We start from the raw sequence: 19,636 nt of genomic DNA, 5'->3' as shown, positions 1-19,636 counted from the left end.
TGCACCAACAATTTGTCCTCTTTTGAACTCTGGTATGTCACCCATAATGTTGTGTGCATTTCAATATTTTGAGCAAAACTGTGCTCTTACCCTGCTAATTGAACCTTCACACTCTGCTCTTACTGGTGCAATGTGCAATCAATGAAGACTGGCTACCAGGCTGGTCCAATTTAGCCATGAAACCTCCCACACTAACATGACAGGTGTTTCAGTTTCATTGTCCAACCCCTGTAGTTGAGCCTGAATGTTGAGGTTTGACTCTAAATGAAATTATTTTTATAAAAACCAAATGAAGCTGAAGTTTCTCACAGCTTGAGTAAAGTAAAAATTAATTGTTTTTTTAGTATTTTTTTAGTTCAAGTTTAAAACTTTTCATCAGAGAGTTTTTTTTTTTTTCAGGTATACTTAAACAATCTGGTGCTGATTGGGCCCCAAAGATCCAGATTAAATTAATGTATTCATTCATTTTAAAACATTTGTGCAAAAACTAAAACATTTTGCTTTGATTTATAAGTTAATACATAGAAAGCTAAAATAAATCCAGCTTCAGCGACACCAGATCTAGAAGAAAACAGCAGATTTTAACATTTTACTTTCAATTATAATAAAACCATTTATTTGTTATAATGATGCAAATCTAAAGGATTTAACTATTTATAAAACAATTCAGATGAGAATATTTATGGTTTCTTGTTCTTATTTTAGGATGGAAAATCCGGTTCATCTTTCTGTGAGAAAGAGTCTGGATCAGAACCATCCGAGGAGCAGTAAAACCTTTTCAAAGGAATATTAAAATGTTCAATCAATGAAACAGACGTCATAACCGGGGCGGACTTCCATGGAAGACGGATCAAGACCTCGTTCTGGAAATGTATCGACAGAACTGCTCTTGTTTAAACAAGAGGTTGGAAACGGTTTTCTCAGACAAAGACGTTCTCTGAGCAGAGATGGATGGGCTTGTTCAATAACTGGAGGTGACTCGTTAACGAAGGACAGAGAATTGTAATTGTTCTGATCCAACCCAACAGGAAGTCCACATCTTAAAGGTGTTTTTCACCTCTAAAATTACTAATATCAGATCTTTTTACTTTTTTACTAGAAGCCACTGAAATGTCCTTGTAGCAATTTAGTGACAAAAAAAACATCTTCATGTCCTCATGAACTTTTTCTTGTGTAATTATTTAGCATTTTTTAAATATTTCTTCATAATTTATAGACCTAAATTTGGATATGTTCTTCGAAATGTCAACGCTAAAGCTCCAGTAGCTGTTAAAAAAATTATTATTATTAATCCTCTCAGTACAGATCAGATGACATCAGTCATTTCTCCTTTGTTTGTAAAAAAAAGGTCTTATTAACATTTAATTCCATTATTTCAAAGTAAAAATCAAAGAAAAGTCTCTCAGTCATCTGAATTCAGCAGAATCATTAAAAATCCCTAATTTCATTTTGAAATATAAGAAGTAAATAGATCATTTTAAATTGTGGCAATAATGTAAACAGTATTTTATTTACATCCCTTGTCACAAATGATTTTTCAAACTAAGATGCAGCTTCTTCTGTTGGACTTCCTGTTTTTTGATGTTATAAACAGATTTTTAATGACTGAATTATTTTTAAATTAAACGTTTAATAAAAATGTATCAGATGTTTTCAGGACCTCTGGTGGCGCCGCGAACAGTTATGACCATATTTGGTCGCAGGAAGTGACGTCTCAGTACCTGCTGAAGGCGTAAATAACCAGAAAGTTTCCGACCACGCCCGTGATGCCGATGGCGAGGATGACAGAGCCGATGGTGTAGTGGGCGTGGTCAGGGACATCCACGGTGGGGAACGGGTGTGGGCGCTGGGCCTCCATCGCCACCTGCAGGACAAAACACATAATTACAGGTCGCTGTGACGTAGCTCAGTTTATGGATCAAACCACTGATTAAATGTTGAAGAACAGCTGATGCCCGTAAATCTTCTGCTGAACGGTTCGGTTCTGTGAGGAATCTACTGAAGTTGCAGATGAATCCACAACATTCACAGACCTTCATAATCATCAGCTATCTGCATTTTGTCCTTCTGATGTCCTAACATTGAAGCTAACTAACCTTCACAGAGCGTCCTTCTTCTGTTGGACAATAATCACGCTGCAGCCTCATGGAACCAGACATGGAGAAATCAGATCTAAACCAGAGGTCACCAGAATAATCCACTGGTTCTTGTCGGTCCCATATCCACAGGAACCTTCTTCCTCAAACACTAAACGAAATATTTTAACAGCATCTTGTCGTCAGGCAGTGATGGGAACACGGGTGAAAGCCTCTCAGAAAAAGTTGGAACAAAGTAGAAATTAGAAGTTTGGACTTTAATGTTTCATGTTTCTGTTTCTCACCTAAATTCATCAGGATGCAAAACGTTCCATAAAAAGATGTTCCAGAAGCTTCAGTTTATTATCTTCTCATTCCTTCTCTAAACAACTACAAACATCCTCCAACAAACATCTGGAGAACTGATCCATCTGATCCGTGTTCCCAGAGGTCCTGGATGGTTTCATCAAGTTCTGCTCTGCAGAGGGAAGAATCTGCAGATCCTTCCAGTCTTTATTAATCATTTCCTGATTTAAATGTTCTAATTAAATATCCACTGAAGATATTTGGTCCTCTAAGACTCCCACTCCTTAATGTCTTTCAGCAGCTCTTTGCAGCCTGAATCCAGAAGCAGTATACGACTGTTTTACTCAATCGTGGGATTTACATAAACATTTCAAACTAAAATGAATGACATGATCTGTATTATATCAGGAAAACCTGCAGTTGCATTAATCTAGTTGACAATTTTAGTTGCAATCAACTCTAATTTTCCTCATGCTTCTCTTTCTTCTGATTAAGATGTTCTCATTATTTTCTACAAGCTTCAGCATCTCAGACACTCCGACCCATATCGTCTGTGGGCATCAAGGGGAGGGAGAGTTCCTCCAACTGGTCAGATCTGTTATTTCCACGCAGAGCATGAACGCATCGAAGTAAAAAGCCAATTAAACAGTGCAGCCATGCAGTTCTTGGTGATGCCAAGTTACAGTGTAACTGGTATAAAACCTTGGTCTCCCAGGAACCTGCCCATGGCTGGACCCAACATGTGTTTACAGCATCATCATCTTCATCATCTTCTCCCTTTATGAGCAGCTCTACAGGAACATCTGCTCCTGAACGCCCCTGATGACTACAGAAGAAGCTTCCAGCAAGTCTCCAGACCGTTATTTAAAATGACATGTGAGCTACATGCACACATCAGTCAGCCTGGTGTGAAGATCTTTGTGTGATGGTCCACATCTCCTGCTATGACCCATAGAACCTGATAAAACACTGTGAGGAAGCTCAGAGCTCCAAACAGACGACTGATGAAGGACCCACTGATGATGATGATGGAGTCTGAGATGTAACAGGAGGAGTAGCAGCCAACCTAGGACACATCTCCACCTTCCTGACTGAAACACGTTCCCTGATGAAGCTCTGCAGGTTCCCAGCTGGTTGCTCCTGTTTCCAGGCTTTAAACCTTAAAAGGTTCTAACAGGCTCTGATAGGTTCTGTTCACTGGAAGCTTCACTAATATCTTGGATCCTGTCTAGTAGTGAACCTGTTTCACTCTGTGTCTCAGTATCAAACCTTGTTTCTCATTCCAGTCACTTTGTGTCTTATTTTAACTGCGTTTCCTCTGCAGGAACGTTTCCCAGGAACCAAGCTAGATTCTCACAGACACTCCTCTCTCTTCTCCATCTGCTCTGCAGGAACCAGATCCAGATCAGAGAACCAGGGTAGAAATGTATTCCTGAAGAGTGTTCCTCTGATTAAAGCTACCCTGAATCTTCAGGATGAGCTCTGTGGAGGAAAGGAGCTGGTTGGATATTCCAGATGTTAGATTTCTGGGTCAACTTCTCTGCAGCTCATTTTATCCAATAAGAATTCATTTAACGTCAATAACTAGAAGTTCTGTTTGCAAAAACAACATTTAAAGCAGGTTCTGATGTGAAGTGATTTCATTCTGCTAAATCAGTAAAATCGCTCTGAACTCGGAGAAAGTTTTAATCAAATTACCGTCAGCTGCAATAAGAACGGTCTAGTCAAAGTCATGGTTCAGATGCTTAAATATCTGTATATTTTCATAGGCAGTCGTTAGCAGTTGGGTGGGTTGGATCAGTTCAAACAATCCGACTGCAATCAGATTCTAAAGATTCTTCAGGTTTGTTTCGGGTCGGATATAAATATATATAATATAGCCGGCTCTGTCTGCAGCGGACAGTTTTGATTTAGCTTTGGTAAAAACATTATTTTCTCTGGACACTTCTCCTGTGTGAAGCAGCAACATTCCTGCCGGCAGGACTGAGGAGCGACTCTCAGGACCAGAGGAGGCCCTTTTTCAGCATCCTGAGGAGATCTGGGTTCAGGGTGACAAACTTTCAGGAGCTGGAGGTCAAAACAGTCAAATGAATCCTTTGGGTCCATTTATGGAGGTTTTGTCTGTTTGATGTTTGTGTTAAATTCAAATTTTATTTTCTGTGCAGGTTGAGTCTCTGATGTTTATTTCTGTTTTTTCCTGTTTCTGCACTTAGTTCTAGTTAGTTCTGGTCGGGTAAACCTTTCTTCAGTCCACTTATGGAAGAAGCTGAAGCCTCCTGAGAGCCTCTCAGTGTGGCCCTCCTCCGTGATGCTGATCAGCTCCTACATGAACCTAACATTAGTCCAGCTGAGTAGAAAGTGGGTCACTGACCCGCGGGAGGATCACTGGACTGAATGGATGAGTTAAAGGTTCCTCATGCTGCGCTGGAGCTGCTCAATAAATCTGCATGTCTCCACTCATGTGTTAGGCAGAAATGTGCATCAGCATCACGTTGTGCTTTCCCGCAGAACTTCATTATGAGAATGTTTTCCGTCTCGTCATTTGGTTCTAGCTGGAGGTCAAAACTCTCTGAAGAACCTGGAGGAGAGCGTGGCCTGTCACTAAGCATTCGCTCACCAGCGTGCACGACACACAGAAGATCACCTTCATCTTCCTCAGGCAGCAGAGATCCTCCTCTTTCCGCTCCCAGGAAAGATCCAGTCTGAACAAGAGCTTCTGTTGTTATAAATCAGATCTTTCATTAGACATTTATCTCTTCCTTAAAAACATTCTTTCACCAGGAGCTTGTTTTTGTTTGGTATCAGGGCACTTCCTGTGATGACAGGAAGTTCTTTCTCTGTTGTTCTCGGAATCATGGAGCAGATGTTGGAAGCCGGCAGAATCCAGAGAGTTAAAGCTGCTGTGATCTGGCAGATTTATTACTTATTCACAGATTCAGTGTCTAAAGGCAGGAGATACTTTCAAAAGGCAGGACCGAACCCATTGGACAAACTCGGTCTTAAGTTTCAGAGAAAACACAAAATAGTCTGTGATCCAAAGGGGTAGTTCCAAAAAACGAGGCCAAGGTCAAAGTTCAAGACAAGACATAAACGCTGGCATGAGTCGAGACAAACTAGCAAAGAAGGGAAGGAACCAAGATGATTAAATAGGGACAGGTAATTACAGGTCATTAAGAAACCAGGTGAAATACATCAAGGCAGGATCAAGGAGACACCTGAGGGAATGAAGCCAAAAGACCATAATTAAGGCAACCAAGACACATGAACAGGCTTGACAGATACTGCAAAGACCTTCAGCCAGAAATGCTCCAATCTGTTCAGTCGGAATAAAATGTATGTATGTGGAGAGAGGAAGGAGGAACGTCAGAGCCAGAACCGGACCCAGAAGCTTTTCCTCAATAAACTCAGCATAGAAGATAAATAATCCCAAAAATGAGCCACTTGCTGCGGTTTGGAGCAGACCCTCGACCCCCTCTGATCCGGTTCTAACAGCAGTCAGGTTTCTAATGGAGCACGTGTGATTTGTTCTGAATGTCTCGTTCTTGTCTCAGTGGGTCGAGGCCCTCTCATGTCTTTGCCCGGGGCCTGGGGTTTGATAATCTGTCCTGACTGCTGGACAGAAGGTCAGAGAGACGTTGGAGGACTCAGCATTTTGGAGGCTCAGGTTACAGCAGGTCAAAGCTGCCCAGAAACAGCAACACATCTTCATCGTGCCGGTTTTTAATCTTCAACAGGAGAATTTAGACTTTTAAATTTAATTCCGATGGAAACAAGTTAAACAAGTTAAATGTTCCTGAAAGAAGATGCATGATCTCTACAGTGAATGTTGGTGATCAGGTTCATGATTCATCCCAGGAAACCCTGAAAGCTCCAGGTGAATAACTGAGTGTTATAAAACATCTCCCCTCCCTGACTCATCCAGTCCCAGCAGGAGAACAGGGTTTGTGTTGGCAAGGTTCTGATCAGTGAGGAGCATTCACAAACAGTCTGATCAGAGGCGAATAAAGAGGAACCAGGAAGTCAGGCTGAAGCCATGAGTCCTGAAGATCTGACCAGGAAAACTGGGACTATTTTGTACACCCTTTTAACTTTTCCACATTTGATCATATTCCAGCAAACTATGACAAGCGTGATGAACATTTACCTCCCAATAAAAACCAGCACAGCTCAGCTAACGGTCAGAATGAAACTTGCTGCATGTGCTGGAAACTAAAACTGCTGCCTGACCTCCTGACCTCTGGACCACAGGGGTAAAAACATACAGCGGGGATGGGTCTAGAACCTCTGTCCTGTTATTACTGGATCTCAATGATGCATTTGACACAGCTGATGATAACGTACTGATTGATGGGCTGGAAAAATGGGCAACCAATCAGGCAGCTGCAGCCAGAGTTCTGACCAACACCAGGAAAATGGATCATATGAGATCCAGATGTTAAATCACTGCACAGAGAATAGATTTTTAAATTCTGCTGTTGGTCCATAAAGTTCTAAATGGGTTCAGAGGTTCTGGTCAGGTAGGAACCATGGAGACCCATGAGGTCTTCAGAAACCTGCTTGCTCAGTGTTCCCAGAACCAGACCCAAACAAGCCGAGGTCGCATTTAGTTTCCATGCTCCTCCACTCTGGAACAAACTGCCTGAAAACCTGAGATGTTCAGAAACTGTTGGTTCCTTTAGACCAGGACTGAAACATGTTTACTGCAGCTTTGGACCAAAGGATCTGACTGAGGAACCATTGGAGAAGATCAGGCGAGATTGAAGAGTCCAAGTTTCTATTTTGAGTTTTTTTATCCAAGGATCCCACACGTTTGGTGCGTTCAGCTTTCTGTTTCTGTTGCTCTCTCTGTGCTACTTCCTGCGAAGCATGTTGTGTAAGACTTGAAGATTGAAGTTCATGGAGGTTCTCCATCCAATCTGACTGAACTTCAGCAGCATTAAAATGAGCAAAACATTCAGTCTGTTGATGTTCACAGCTGTTAGAGATAAACCCTAAAAGACCTGCAGCTGGACCTGGTTCTACAAAGTTCTGGACTCATGGGAGCTGAAAGCAGATGCAGTCCACACTTTTCAGATTTGTGTTTGTAGAAATTGTCTCCATATTCTGTCTTTCTCAAGTCTGGGTTCTGTCCTGCGTTTGTGCATTGATGAAAGTTTCTTTAGGTCTTTGTCTTCATCAGTGTTGAGACCAACGTCTTCTTTAAACCAGATCACCTTGGTGTTGTTAACAAGCTGCTACAGAGAGGTCTGTCTGTAGGAATGTGAGCTATGCTGCAACATGGAGAACACTGGAGATCAAACCGTCCTCTCTGCTGATAGCTCCACTGTAAACTGTAAGATATCCATAAATGGGAAGCTTTAGGGATTCAGGGTGTGAAGTTGGTTGAAGACCAGGACTTTGAGACAGGATTAGTGTGTCAGAGGTTTAACTGTGAAGCTGCTTCATGTTTCATTCTGTTAGCATCTTAAAGTTCAACAAATAGAGCTTGTTAGGAAGCCTTGGAGCAAAGAAAGGCCAACAGGGCAGGATTTAGGTTAGCAAGGCCTGCTTCTCAATGAAGGACAAGAACTCAGGAACAATGACCTCTGCACAGATGAGACCAAAGTGGAGATGTTTGACCATAATGCACAGAACCCTTTTTGGAGAAACCCAAACACAGCATATCAGCACAAAGACCTCGTATCAGCAATCAAGCACAGTGGTGGAGGGATGATGATGAGGGCACCTCACAACCACAGAGTGGACCATGATCTCCTCTGTACACCAACGCATTCTAGAGTCCAATTTGAGTCCATCTGTCCAACAGCTGATCCAAACTGGGTCATCAACAGAACAACGATTATAAACATAGCAGCTGATCTACAACAGAATAGCTGAAAAAGAAAACTATTGGGGAGCTGCAATGGCCTAGTCAAAGTCCAGACCTGATTGAAATGATGAGGTGGGACCTTTTGAGAGTTGTACAGAAACCTCAATGAACTGAAGCAACATTGGAAAGAAGAGAGGAGCAAAGGTCCTCCGCAGTGATGTGAGGTAACCTGCTGAGAGTCCAGAGCACGGATCTGACAGAACTAAACAAAACCGTAGAACCAGGTCCAAACAGTCCAAACATAGAACAGTTCTGCTGTCAGAGCCCACAGTGAAACAATCCCACCCTGTTTCCTGACGTCCTGATCTCTGATGCTGGGCTGCACCTCTGCTGGTCCCCTCTCAGGGTCCATCAAACCCAGAAGAACATGAGCTTCGGCTGGATTATCCAGGCTTTTTGAAGCTGACCCATCCATGAACTCCAGACACAGCAGCTTCATGCCTCCGACAAGAGTCAACGGATCAGAACTTTTTTTAATCATGTAAGAATATCAGAACTCCAGGATCCATTGGGTTCTGCCAGGAGGAGCTTATTATTTTCAGATTAAAACTGACTTGTTCCCACGTCCTCTGCTCCCAAACAAAGGGTCCGATTCCTGGCTTTAACATCCCAACATTCCCAGGTTGCATCTTCCAGCTGAGCACACGAGACTTTCTTCCTCAGGATGCAGATCCAAGGCAGCAGAGGTCTGTCAGACCTTCAGGTCAATGTGGAGGAGAAAGAACTTACAGGCAGAAAATCTGATGTTTACTAAATGAAACTTAAGGATGCCGTGCAAAACTCTTCAACCAGCTCTCGTTTCATTTCGTTTGCTGTTTGCAAAGGTTCCATTTTTTACCAAAACTTCTCCAGGCTTTCTGCAAAGCTTTCTGAGGGGTTCTTTGGACTTTGGCTGTTTTTCACTCATAGTCAGTCCTGCATCAGGGAATAATTTAGGAAGGGAACAATCTGGGTTATTCAATGCAAAACAACAACCAAATTAGGGCTGGATTCAGAGTTTATTGTTGAAGGTTCACCAACTGACTGGTCAACCATCTCAGTAGCCTGAGGAACCTCCATGACCTTCATGACACGATCCCAAAGGAGGATGGCCAAAATAAACTTCAGATAAAAAAGTCACGACTGAAAGAAGATGTTAAACGGAGTGAAAGGAAACAGGAGCTCCAACAGTTTTGGGAGGTTCTGTTTTCCTTCTATGGATGTTCTTCTCTTTGAATTTTAATTTATCAGTAGTGGAGATGTTGTTGCCACCTACTGGCACCACATTGGTCATTCATCTTTTCTTGTTGGGGTTTGTTTGGATGGAGATTTTATTACAAATGAAGGGAAAATTGAATTTAAAGAACATCTGGTGTGGAGTAGATGAAGTGTCTGATTGATTTATCTGGTTAGAAATAAAATGCCTTTCTTGCCTTGGTTCTGCAGACACAGAGAACCCAAATAAACTGCAGCAACAAGAGGAAAGATTCCCAGCACCAAGAACTAAATGAACTCATGTGGGTCAAAGCATCACTAATGTGCACAACTAGCTATGATTAAGTCTTCAGGTTTATGAAGATTACAGAAATCCATTTCTAAAATGATGCCATCAGGGTTGAACCACAGAAGGTTCAGGTTGTACCTCCTGGCAGAGATGACTGAAATGGTTGGATTGGACCTGAAGACCAGCGTTTAACCTGTGAAGACTAGATGTTCTGTGGATTCCTGCAGATTGAACCATGCAGGATCAAGGTACTGCTGTTGAAGATGGTAAAATAATGACAGCATTCATGCACCTAACTGGATTGACTTAACGGCCTTTATTAAGGATTAAAATGTTTTTAATAACTCGCCATAAAAAACAAATCCTGATGAGAATCACAACGATAAAGCTCCATGAAATTCCAGTTTTCCCAGCTGCCTCTGGAGAACCTAGAGACTGAAACTGTGAAACTCTGCAGATAGATGGAAATGGTCCAGAATATTTGAAGCTTTCAACAAATATTTTCCCTCCCAGTCAAAAGACTAAATATGACCTTAGAGCAGCTCTGACTGAAGATCATCAGATGATCCCAGAGAGGTTCTGCAGGCTGAGTTCTGGTCCTTTTATCTTCCTGAAATGTTCTGATCTCAGCTCAGAGTTCAGTTCGGCTGGCTGGAATTAAAATGATGTCAACAGCTCCTTTGAGTTGGACGTTTGAACTAAAACAAATGTTCAGGTCCGATTATGATCAACACGACCTCACTGCTCATGGTGGACCTCAACACAGACATCTGCAGGAAGCAGGCAGACAGGAAGATAACCTGCAGTAACTTAGAAACTAAACAGAACCACAAACTTATTATTTCTTTACATTATTCGTTTCTTTTGTCTACATTTCCTGTTCCTTCTGGTCCTCTTCCAGAACCTCTCTGAAAGGTTTCATCACCGACTTCATATTTTCTTCTGTTTGGAGTTTTAGTTTCATTTTGGTCGTATTTTTGGTCCACCGCCTCTTTAAAAAAGTCTTTCATTTATGGTTAATGATGCTACATTTAAACCCTGCAGCTTTCACTGTAATGTCATTGTTAAAGAACAGTAGTAGTTTTAACCAGAACAACCTGATCCTCGGACAAACAGGAAGTTTATTCTGGTTCCTCCTGACCTCCTCACTGCTTTTGCTCTGGTAGATCTTGTTATTCTTTCAAGGTACTTGAACACAGTTATAGTTTGAAATAAAGTGTTCCTAACTTGTTCCACTTGGTAGACCTTTCTATGTTTCTGTAAGAAAGTTATCTGTGTTGTTCCACAAGGATTAATCCTTGGCTCTCTGCTCTTCAAATGACATTAGGATCTCTGGTAACAAAATAGAATATAATTTATAACATCTTCGCTGATTAAACAGTCATTTATGTCTGCTTCAACCTAAACCCTGTAAATAATTTATTTAATAAATCTTTTATGGGAAACATTGAATGTTTGTAAAAGTCTTTTAGCTGAATAAGAAGAAAACAGTTGTTCTTCTGCCAGTGCCTAAGGCTGGAATATATGTCCAGATTGTATTTTATGTTAACATTCCTTTCCCCTTGATAACATGTCTCCACAACCTGGATTGGAAAAACCTGAATTAATGATGAAGAAAATTGTGGAGTAATTCTAAGTCATTCAGAATAGGGCTGCTGAAAACCTTCCAATACTCCTCAAGGTCATTCAGTATCTTCATTACGCCAACAACATGATCTAAATAAACTCCTGATGAGAAGAAGAGATGTTCTCCACAGCCGAATCAAAATCTACTGAGTAATCTTCATCCAGCAGAAAAACAGCAGATTTAGAATAAATGACAACATCGATGAGACTGTGGCCTCAGAGCTACCAACCAGTCAGTGGAAAGTTGGCAGCTCATGAAGCTTTACAGCAGCTACCAATCACAGATTTGCTCAGATGCATCGACTGATGTTCTGAGAACAAACATCAATATGAAAACCAACAAGCTGCTGAGGAACAGCTGCTTTATTTAAACTGAACCCAGAGCTGCTCCATGAAACCTGCAGGTCCTGCAGCAACGAGTTAAACCCAGAGCTGCCTGGAGCAACATCTGGAGGAAACCAAGACGTGGCTCCTGTGGAGCTTCTGGGAGGACAGACAGACAGACAGGCCTCAGAATCCTGAAATGCTTTGGGTTTGCTGAGACCAACGTCTCAGTTGATAGTGGAACACCAGGAGACACTCGTTGTTTAGATAAAAACCTACATGCATTCTACAGAGGGTCCAGCTCAATGAACAGGTCCAGTTCATTCTCAGTTCTATACGTCCAGTTCTGTCCAAACAGATTTAATTTCTCATCCAGGAGATTAAAAAGAACAAGAGAGAGTTCATGTTTTCAGCAGATGTCAAACTGCTGTCAGTTCTGTAAAGCAATAAAATGCCTCCACCTAAATTCATCCCTGTCTTTAATAAACTCAGTCTGGATACAATCAGGAGAACTTTAAACATCACTTCTTCATTTAAACAGATTTCATCCTCCGTGGTCTTTTGTTCCTGATCTCTGCAGCTGTCAGAATGAATCAGGTCATTTTATCAGATCAATACCTGCTTCCTCTCATGTTCCTCTCATGTTCCTCTCATGTTCCTGTCATGTTCCTCTCGTGTTCCTCTCATGTTCATGTCATGTTCCTGTCATGTTCCTGTCATGTTCATGTCATGTTCATGTCATGTTCCTGTCATGTCCCTCTCGTGTTCCTCTCATGTTCTTGTCATGTTCATGTCATGTTCCTGTCATGTTCCTCTCGTGTTCCTCTCATGTTCTTGTCATGTTCATGTCATGTTCCTGTCATGTTCCTCTCATGTTCCTCTCATGTTCTTGTCATGTTCATGTCATGTTCCTGTCATGTTCCTGTCATGTTCCTCTCGTGTTCCTCTCATGTTCTTGTCATGTTCATGTCATGTTCCTCTCGTGTTCATGTCATGTTCATGTCATGTTCCTGTCATTTTCCTGTCATGTTCCTCTCATGTTCTTGTCATGTTCATGTCATGTTCCTCTCGTGTTCCTCTTGTGTTCCTCTCATGTTCATGTCATGTTCATCTCATGTTCATGTCATGTTCATGTCATGTTCCTGTCATGTTCCTGTCATGTTCCTCTTGTGTTCCTCTCATGTTCTTGTCATGTTCATGTCATGTTCATGTCATGTTCCTGTCATGTTCATGTCATGTTCCTGTCATGTTCCTGTCATGTTCCTCTCGTGTTCCTCTCATGTTCATGTCATGTTCATGTCATGTTCCTGTCATGTTCCTCTTGTGTTCCTCTCATGTTCCTCTCATGTTCCTCTCGTGTTCCTGTCATGTTCTTGTCATGTTCATGTCATGTTCATGTCATGTTCCTGTCATGTTCATGTCATGTTCCTGTCATGTTCCTGTCATGTTCCTGTCATGTTCCTCTCGTGTTCCTCTCATGTTCATGTCATGTTCCTGTCATGTTCCTCTTGTGTTCCTCTCATGTTCCTCTCATGTTCCTCTCGTGTTCCTCTCATGTTCTTGTCATGTTCATGTCATGTTCATGTCATGTTCCTGTCATGTTCATGTCATGTTCCTGTCATGTTCCTGTCATGTTCCTCTCGTGTTCCTCTCATGTTCCTCTCATGTTCCTCTCGTGTTCCTGTCATGTTCCTCTCGTGTTCCTCTCGTGTTCCTGTCATGTTCCTGTCATGTTCCTCTCGTGTTCCTGTCATGTTCCTGTCATGTTCCTCTCGTGTTCCTGTCATGTTCCTGTCATGTTCCTGTCATGTAAGATTTGAAATCTTATCTTTCAATAACATTTCAGATCTTATTTTCATCCAGTAAGGTTTGTGAAATGAAATCCAAATCTTATTGGATGAAAATCCTGTCAGCACCAGGTGGAGATAAACTGAGACTGGGAATAAACCGTCATTTGGGTCAGACCAGCAGAACTGAGAACATATTTTATGACCCGATAAATAAATCCTGCTGGACTCGTAAAGTTTCTCACCGTGGGGGCGGCCGCTCCGGGGACGTGGAGCTGCTGGATCCGGTGAGCATCCACGACCGAGCCGAGATCGTTCCACGCGGGTTCCGTGGGCAGCGCCAGAGTGTCCGAACTGCGCGCCTCGGTGCAGTCCGCCTGGTGGGGTCCGCAGGAAGTGTTGGTGATCCGTGAGGGAAGCAGGAGCAGCAGCGCTCTCCTGCTGCTCTCCATCTCTCTCTCTTTCTCTTTTCTCCTCCTCCTCCGCTGCCCCGCCTCCTCTGCCTCCTCCTCGGCGCTCCACCTGCAGCAGAAGGTGCTCTGACTGGGACAACAGGTCAGGACAGGTGAACACAGTGAGAGGAACCAGGCTTCCTATGACTGATTCATTTAGGTTCAGTTCTTCATGTTTCTTTTCATTCACTCTGTCTCTTTTTCTCATGGTTTTCTCTCTAGATGTTTTCGTTTTAGGTTGTTTTTAAGGTTTTTCTCCTTTAGGCTGAGCGGTTCCTCAGAGCTCTGGGTCCAGGTTTAATTTTCCTTTCAACAAACCAGTTTCACATTTTAAATTGGACCTGAATGTGCTTTGTTCCCATTAGCAAAGGTTTGTCAGGTTTTCTGTTAACAGCAGCTGTTAACAGAAAACCTGACAAACCTAAAGATCCTCCAGCTGAGAGGAGGAACTGACTCTCAGGTTCTGGGTTTCAGGTGTTTGATGGATTTTTTTCCTGTATCTTGAAGATCTGGTCCTGTTCATCTGATGACTGTAGCTGTTGACCTTCCTGCTTTTGTCCTTCATTTTCCTGATGTTTAGCAGAACATTCGGTTCAGGTTCAAGGTTCACCAAGCAGCACCACACAAAACAGACTCATTTAAACTCCAGTTAAAGGATTGACCTTGAGATGATGAAACAGCTCCTGCAGCTCACAAACCAAGTTATGTGAATTTGGTTTAGAAATTTCAAGTTTTAAATTGTGCAACTGCTTAAAGGTTGAATAAAAGTAAAAGTATTAGTCTTTGCAATTGTTAAAACTTACAAATCAGGAAAAATTAATTTCTCCTCTCATCAATATATTTGTGTTTCCTACCCAGAATTCAAAGTGTTGAATCTGAAGTACCATAAGAGCCTTTGTTAGGTTCCCTTTCATTTTCAATGTGCAGAACCGTCAGTACAAACAAAACCTGTCAGTCCAGATGACACTGGAATGAATAATTAACTTTCAAAACTTGAAGGCAACACATTGTTTCATAGCTCAGACAGAAGAAAAGTAATTATTGATAATAAGTTTAAAAAATGGGAGACAAACTGAGGCTGAAACTGACAATATTTACAAGCCAGGTTCTCCAATCAAAAACTATAACAGCTGGCCCAACTAACAGGACCTCTAAATCAACATGGGGGTGATTTTTGGGTCATTTCTGGGGCAGAACTTTAGGATACAGAGTTTGATCAATAAAACAAATTTCAACATAAAACAGGAGTGTTAATGAGAGAGTTTCTACAGAACAACCACAAAAAGAGACCAAATGAACAAAACTGGAGATAAAGGAATCTAATAATAATAATCAGAGGTAAACAACCGCATTAAAACATGAAACCACAACAATCTGAATCTTATGTACCTGCAAGCAGCAGAAAACCTGAAGATTCTGAGACGTTTTAGCTTCAAAGTCTCCTAATGGTTCCTGAAAATCTCCAAGTAAAGAAGATGGTTCTGAGTTGTGTTTCCAGTTTCTGTTGACCTTTCAGGATCCAGCTGTTACCTCCAGAAACATCCAGTCAGGATTCCCAGCAGCTCTGGATGGATTCCTGATGTTGGACCTGAGGATCTCTGATGAAGAAAGGACCCACCAGCATGCTGTTGATGTTTATAAGAGACCCAGTTCTGATGGCAGATGTAGGTCTGTGGGTCAGAGCTGCAGCAGAACATCATTAGAGTAATTACCGGTTGATCTGCTGCGGTTTAATTCTCATCAGACAGAGATGATGTGATGAGTTTTCCTTTTTAATGGAAAATGTTTTTGTATGAAATGCTGAATAATATCTGAAAAAACAGCCTGAGAGACACAAGAAGATCCTGGAAGGTCTTCATCAGGTCTTTGATCTGATAAAGTAAAACTAACCCCCTCCACCATGTCATGGTTCATTGCTGGTTCCTCCCTTTACTGGTCCATGTCCTGTTCCTCTTGTGATCTCCACTGGAAGTCTGCTTGTTGCTTATCTTTAAAAACTCAAAGTCAGTTCTCTGTGTTTGGGTCATAATTAATTCATCCTGTTTCATTGATAAATAAAGCTGGGTATCATCTGTATAGCAGTGGAAGGAAACTGATTTCTGGGCCAAAGAGAACAGAACCAAGTAAAGTACAGGTCCTTCTCAAAAAATTTGCATTTCCTTTAACATGGTGCTGCCCAGTTCTTGTCTGCACTTTGGTCCGTCCACAAACACTATTATGACAAGTATTAGATCATTGATTCATTCACATCTATAAATTCTGTTGCTGGTGCTGTTTTTATGCACTAATAAATCATTCCTGAATTATCAGACATCTGTGAATCTGTTTATACTACAATAGATCTAAAAAGTCAGTACACCCCTTAGACCAAGAGACCAAGATGTTTTCTAGCAGATGTCTTTATTTTTCAGTAAAACTGCATAAGATCAGAAAAAGGTGACCTGTCTGGAAGTTTCTTCACATGTAAATCAGGAAACTGTGACCTAATCCCTCAGGATGGATTTAAATGTCAGGTGTGAACAGAGGTGCTCAACTGTGCGGCAAACTAACGATGTTGTAGAGGACCGCACTGGGTTAACTCGGTGAATTTCAACTGTCAGACGTGTGCTTCAAATACTCTACAGGCCGCTTCTTGTATGTTGCAACCATCAATTTATTCTACTTTAACTGCCATACTTCTCTTTACAGGACTGACACATACTGACCAGGCTAAACCATACAACGAGGTCATGTCACGGTCATCAGAAATTACGACCACCAACGGCACACCCACTTCCTCATACATAAAAAACCAGCGCACCAGTATGACTCCCATTCATACCTTAGTGAGAGTCACGCCTAACTCGACACACCCACCACCCAAGTGTCAAAGCCATGTGCTCCTGCCACATCAATAATTACTTATTTCAATCATATGGCTCTTACAGTGCTTATGGGGGTGTTCTTTTATCTGAATTGATACATGTTAAAGCTGCAGTAGGTAACTTTTGTAAAAATTTATTGTTCATATATTTAATCAAACTGTTCTGACAGTAGAATATGAGACAGATGATCTGTGATAAAATTGAGCTCCTCTGGCTCCTCCCAGTGGTCCTGCTGCCTTTTGCACAAATACACCGCTCCCGGTGAGGAACAACCAATCAGAGCCAGGAGGAATATCTTAGCAGTGTCAATCACGCTCGTTTATGCGCTGCTCACACCAGTCCCCTGCACAGCATGTACCGTTGTTCAAGCTCAAGATTGCCACTGTGCTAGGACCAAGTTTGTAGTCAAAGTATGGGCAGTCCTTAGTCAATGTAAATCATATCATTGATGTTTCACCCCTACCAGTAAATGTGCCTCAGCTGTGTATCCGCCGTCATTGGTGGCCCTGCTGACTCCGCTATGGAGGGAGGAGCTTTGGAGGGAGGAGCTGTGACACAGCAGAAAGGCAGGGGCGAGAGACCAGTAAAGTCTGCTTGCTCAAACTTTCAGGTTAAGTTCCGAATTTTCTCAGAACTTCCTACTCGAGCTTTAACGGGTCAGAACAGACCTCAGACATGGCTGTGTTTTTGTTTTAGATTGTCTCCATAGCAACCTGTCAGAATCCATCAGGATGCTGGCAGCTAACATCCTTCCTTCCAGACGACATGGTGTCGGATCTGCTCGGAGAAGATCTCATGCTCTGGTGAATGTCTGAGTTACAACCTGAGGCTGTAATAGAAGATCAACGCCACCCATTGGCCCGAGCAATACTTGGTTACCATGGAGACTCTTGATGCAGCCTGGTAAGAGACATTGCTGACCACAGAGTTCCAATGATTGTGGTGCTTGGACGACAGGAGATGTTCCAGGTACTGATTTTGTTTTATTTGACCTTTAATCATACAGATAAATCACTGAGACGTTGGTCTAATTGTAAAAACGGACCCGTTCAAGACATGTGAAACCAGACAACAGGCAGCTCGGTGAATATAACGCATGAAGTGAACGTCTGAAATAAAAGCAGCAGGTAGACGTTAAACAACCGTCCAGTGATGCTTTCTCCACTCATCTTTAAATGTGTTTAAAATCTTTCTGGTGGATTCAGCTGCACAGCTTCAGGTTCTGATGGGGTTCGTTCCAAGTAGAAGCAGGTTTGTTAGAAAATACCTGTTTCCTAAGTTTAGTTTGTACTAAATGAACATTGACTGTAATTAAACTCTGTAATGAGAGGTTGCTGTTGCTCCGTTTAAGCAGAGGTCTTCTTAATGACACTGCTGGGATTGGAACCCAAGACCTCCTGCTTGTGTCTGGGATGGGTTCTCCAGCTCAGCTGCACTTGATGTCACTGTCAGGACTTCCTGAACTTTTTACCATTTTATAATTCTGGTCAAACTGTTGGTTTCGTCAATAAAATACACTAGACCCAGATCAATGGAGAGCCAGAAGCTCCACAGTTCAATACAGCAACATTCAGTTAGGACTTAAATGTGTCATTTAGATTTATAAACTAATAAATAAAGCATTTATTAATTATATAATTCATGAAATATGTTGTTAATAAATATCCATTAGTCAGTGGGTGGGTTTAACAAGATTTCAATGTTTGGATTGGCTGTGGGAGTTAACCAATCAGATGTCAGGACAGCAGAAAGCCATAACATAAACTCTGAGATGAAATCTGCTTATAATAAAATCCAATTTCAATTATTAAAGTTCACATTTGATCATAATTATGTACTGAATAAATGTTCAACACGAGTAAAACAAGTTTGGATGAAACTCTTTATATATTTATAATCATTGATTCACTGGATTTGGTTTTTTTTTTACTCTTGATGTGAAAGGCATTCAATTTCTGGCTTTTCACGGTTTAGATTTCTGTTCATTTATCAAATTTATGGAACTTTTGTAAGACACAGCTGAGATGTGAAGCCAGGACAGATACTGCTGCTGTAGCTCAGCTCCTGCCTGGTCAACAGAAGATCTTGGCTCCCAGCTAAAACTGCAGCTAAAACTTCAGAAGGCTTACTAGGTCACACAGGGCTGTTTATGAAGGAGAAACATCTGGAAATCTTCACTGCTCCTGTCTCATGTCCACAAATAACAGTAGAATGTTTAAAGGCTGCCAGAGGCTGATGTTCAGGTGCTTAGAAAACCAGGACCTGCAGGACTAAGATTCTACAGAAAAAACTCTCCTGCCTGAGCAGATCCTGGTCCTCCTTAAGGTCTCACTGTGTTCCTCTGCTCGCTGTGAGGAGCCACCCCTGAGAAACCTGTGTTGATCTTTGATGACACAACAAAACAAGAACACAATATCAGAACATGAGCCTCGTCTCTTCTCAGAGGACGAACTTTGTGTTGAAAACACCTGATGGCATTTTTAGGAGAGTTTGAAGAACGTGGTGCTGATGGATGCTTGAAGGTCTGCAGAAGGTTTCTGAGCCGATCTCGGCAAATGTGAGGATTTTCTGTAATGGTGCTGAATTGCTTCACAGACAAGAAGTTTTCTATTCTGCAGCTTCACCTGTCGGAGTAGCTCTGACGTCAATCCAAGCGGTTTTATAACATTCATCAGCTAAAAGAGTGATGAGCTCAGTTAAACCGGGTCAGTGTGCTGGCTTAATGCTGCAACATGTTTCATAACAGGGTTGAGTCAGGTGGAGGTGGACTGACAGCAGGTCCTTCCGGCAGCCTCACAGGAAACCACAGAAAGAACCAGGACTTACCTGACGGCGTCCAGCAGGAGGCAG

The 19,636-nt window shown here is 41.9% G+C and overlaps 1 protein-coding gene across 2 annotated transcripts in view; it reads right to left on the bottom strand.

Moving 5' to 3' along the window:
- Positions 1 to 15,474, bottom strand: part of opn4a (opsin 4a (melanopsin)) — a 30,220-nt gene extending 14,746 nt beyond the window's left edge. Inside the window, exons 1-3 of one of the 2 annotated variants that reach the window (XM_047351098.1) lie at positions 15,312 to 15,474; positions 13,716 to 14,013; positions 1,722 to 1,864 (exon numbers count right to left, since the gene is read on the bottom strand). In XM_047351098.1, coding sequence (XP_047207054.1) covers positions 1,722 to 1,864; positions 13,716 to 13,922 — 350 coding nt within the window. In that variant the 5' untranslated portion in view covers positions 13,923 to 14,013; positions 15,312 to 15,474. Of the gene's footprint in view, positions 1 to 1,721; positions 1,865 to 2,096; positions 3,612 to 13,715; positions 14,014 to 15,311 lie in introns of those variants that run through there. The other variant, XM_047351099.1, reaches the window with a different exon arrangement.
- Between the last annotated feature and the right edge of the window lie 4,162 nt (positions 15,475 to 19,636).

Source organism: Girardinichthys multiradiatus, chromosome 22, assembly GCF_021462225.1.
Source record: "Girardinichthys multiradiatus isolate DD_20200921_A chromosome 22, DD_fGirMul_XY1, whole genome shotgun sequence".
NCBI classification, from domain to species: Eukaryota; Metazoa; Chordata; class Actinopteri; order Cyprinodontiformes; family Goodeidae; genus Girardinichthys; species Girardinichthys multiradiatus.
The sequence above is the reverse complement of the archived record's forward strand: the minus strand, read 5'-3'. Positions and strand labels throughout refer to the sequence as shown.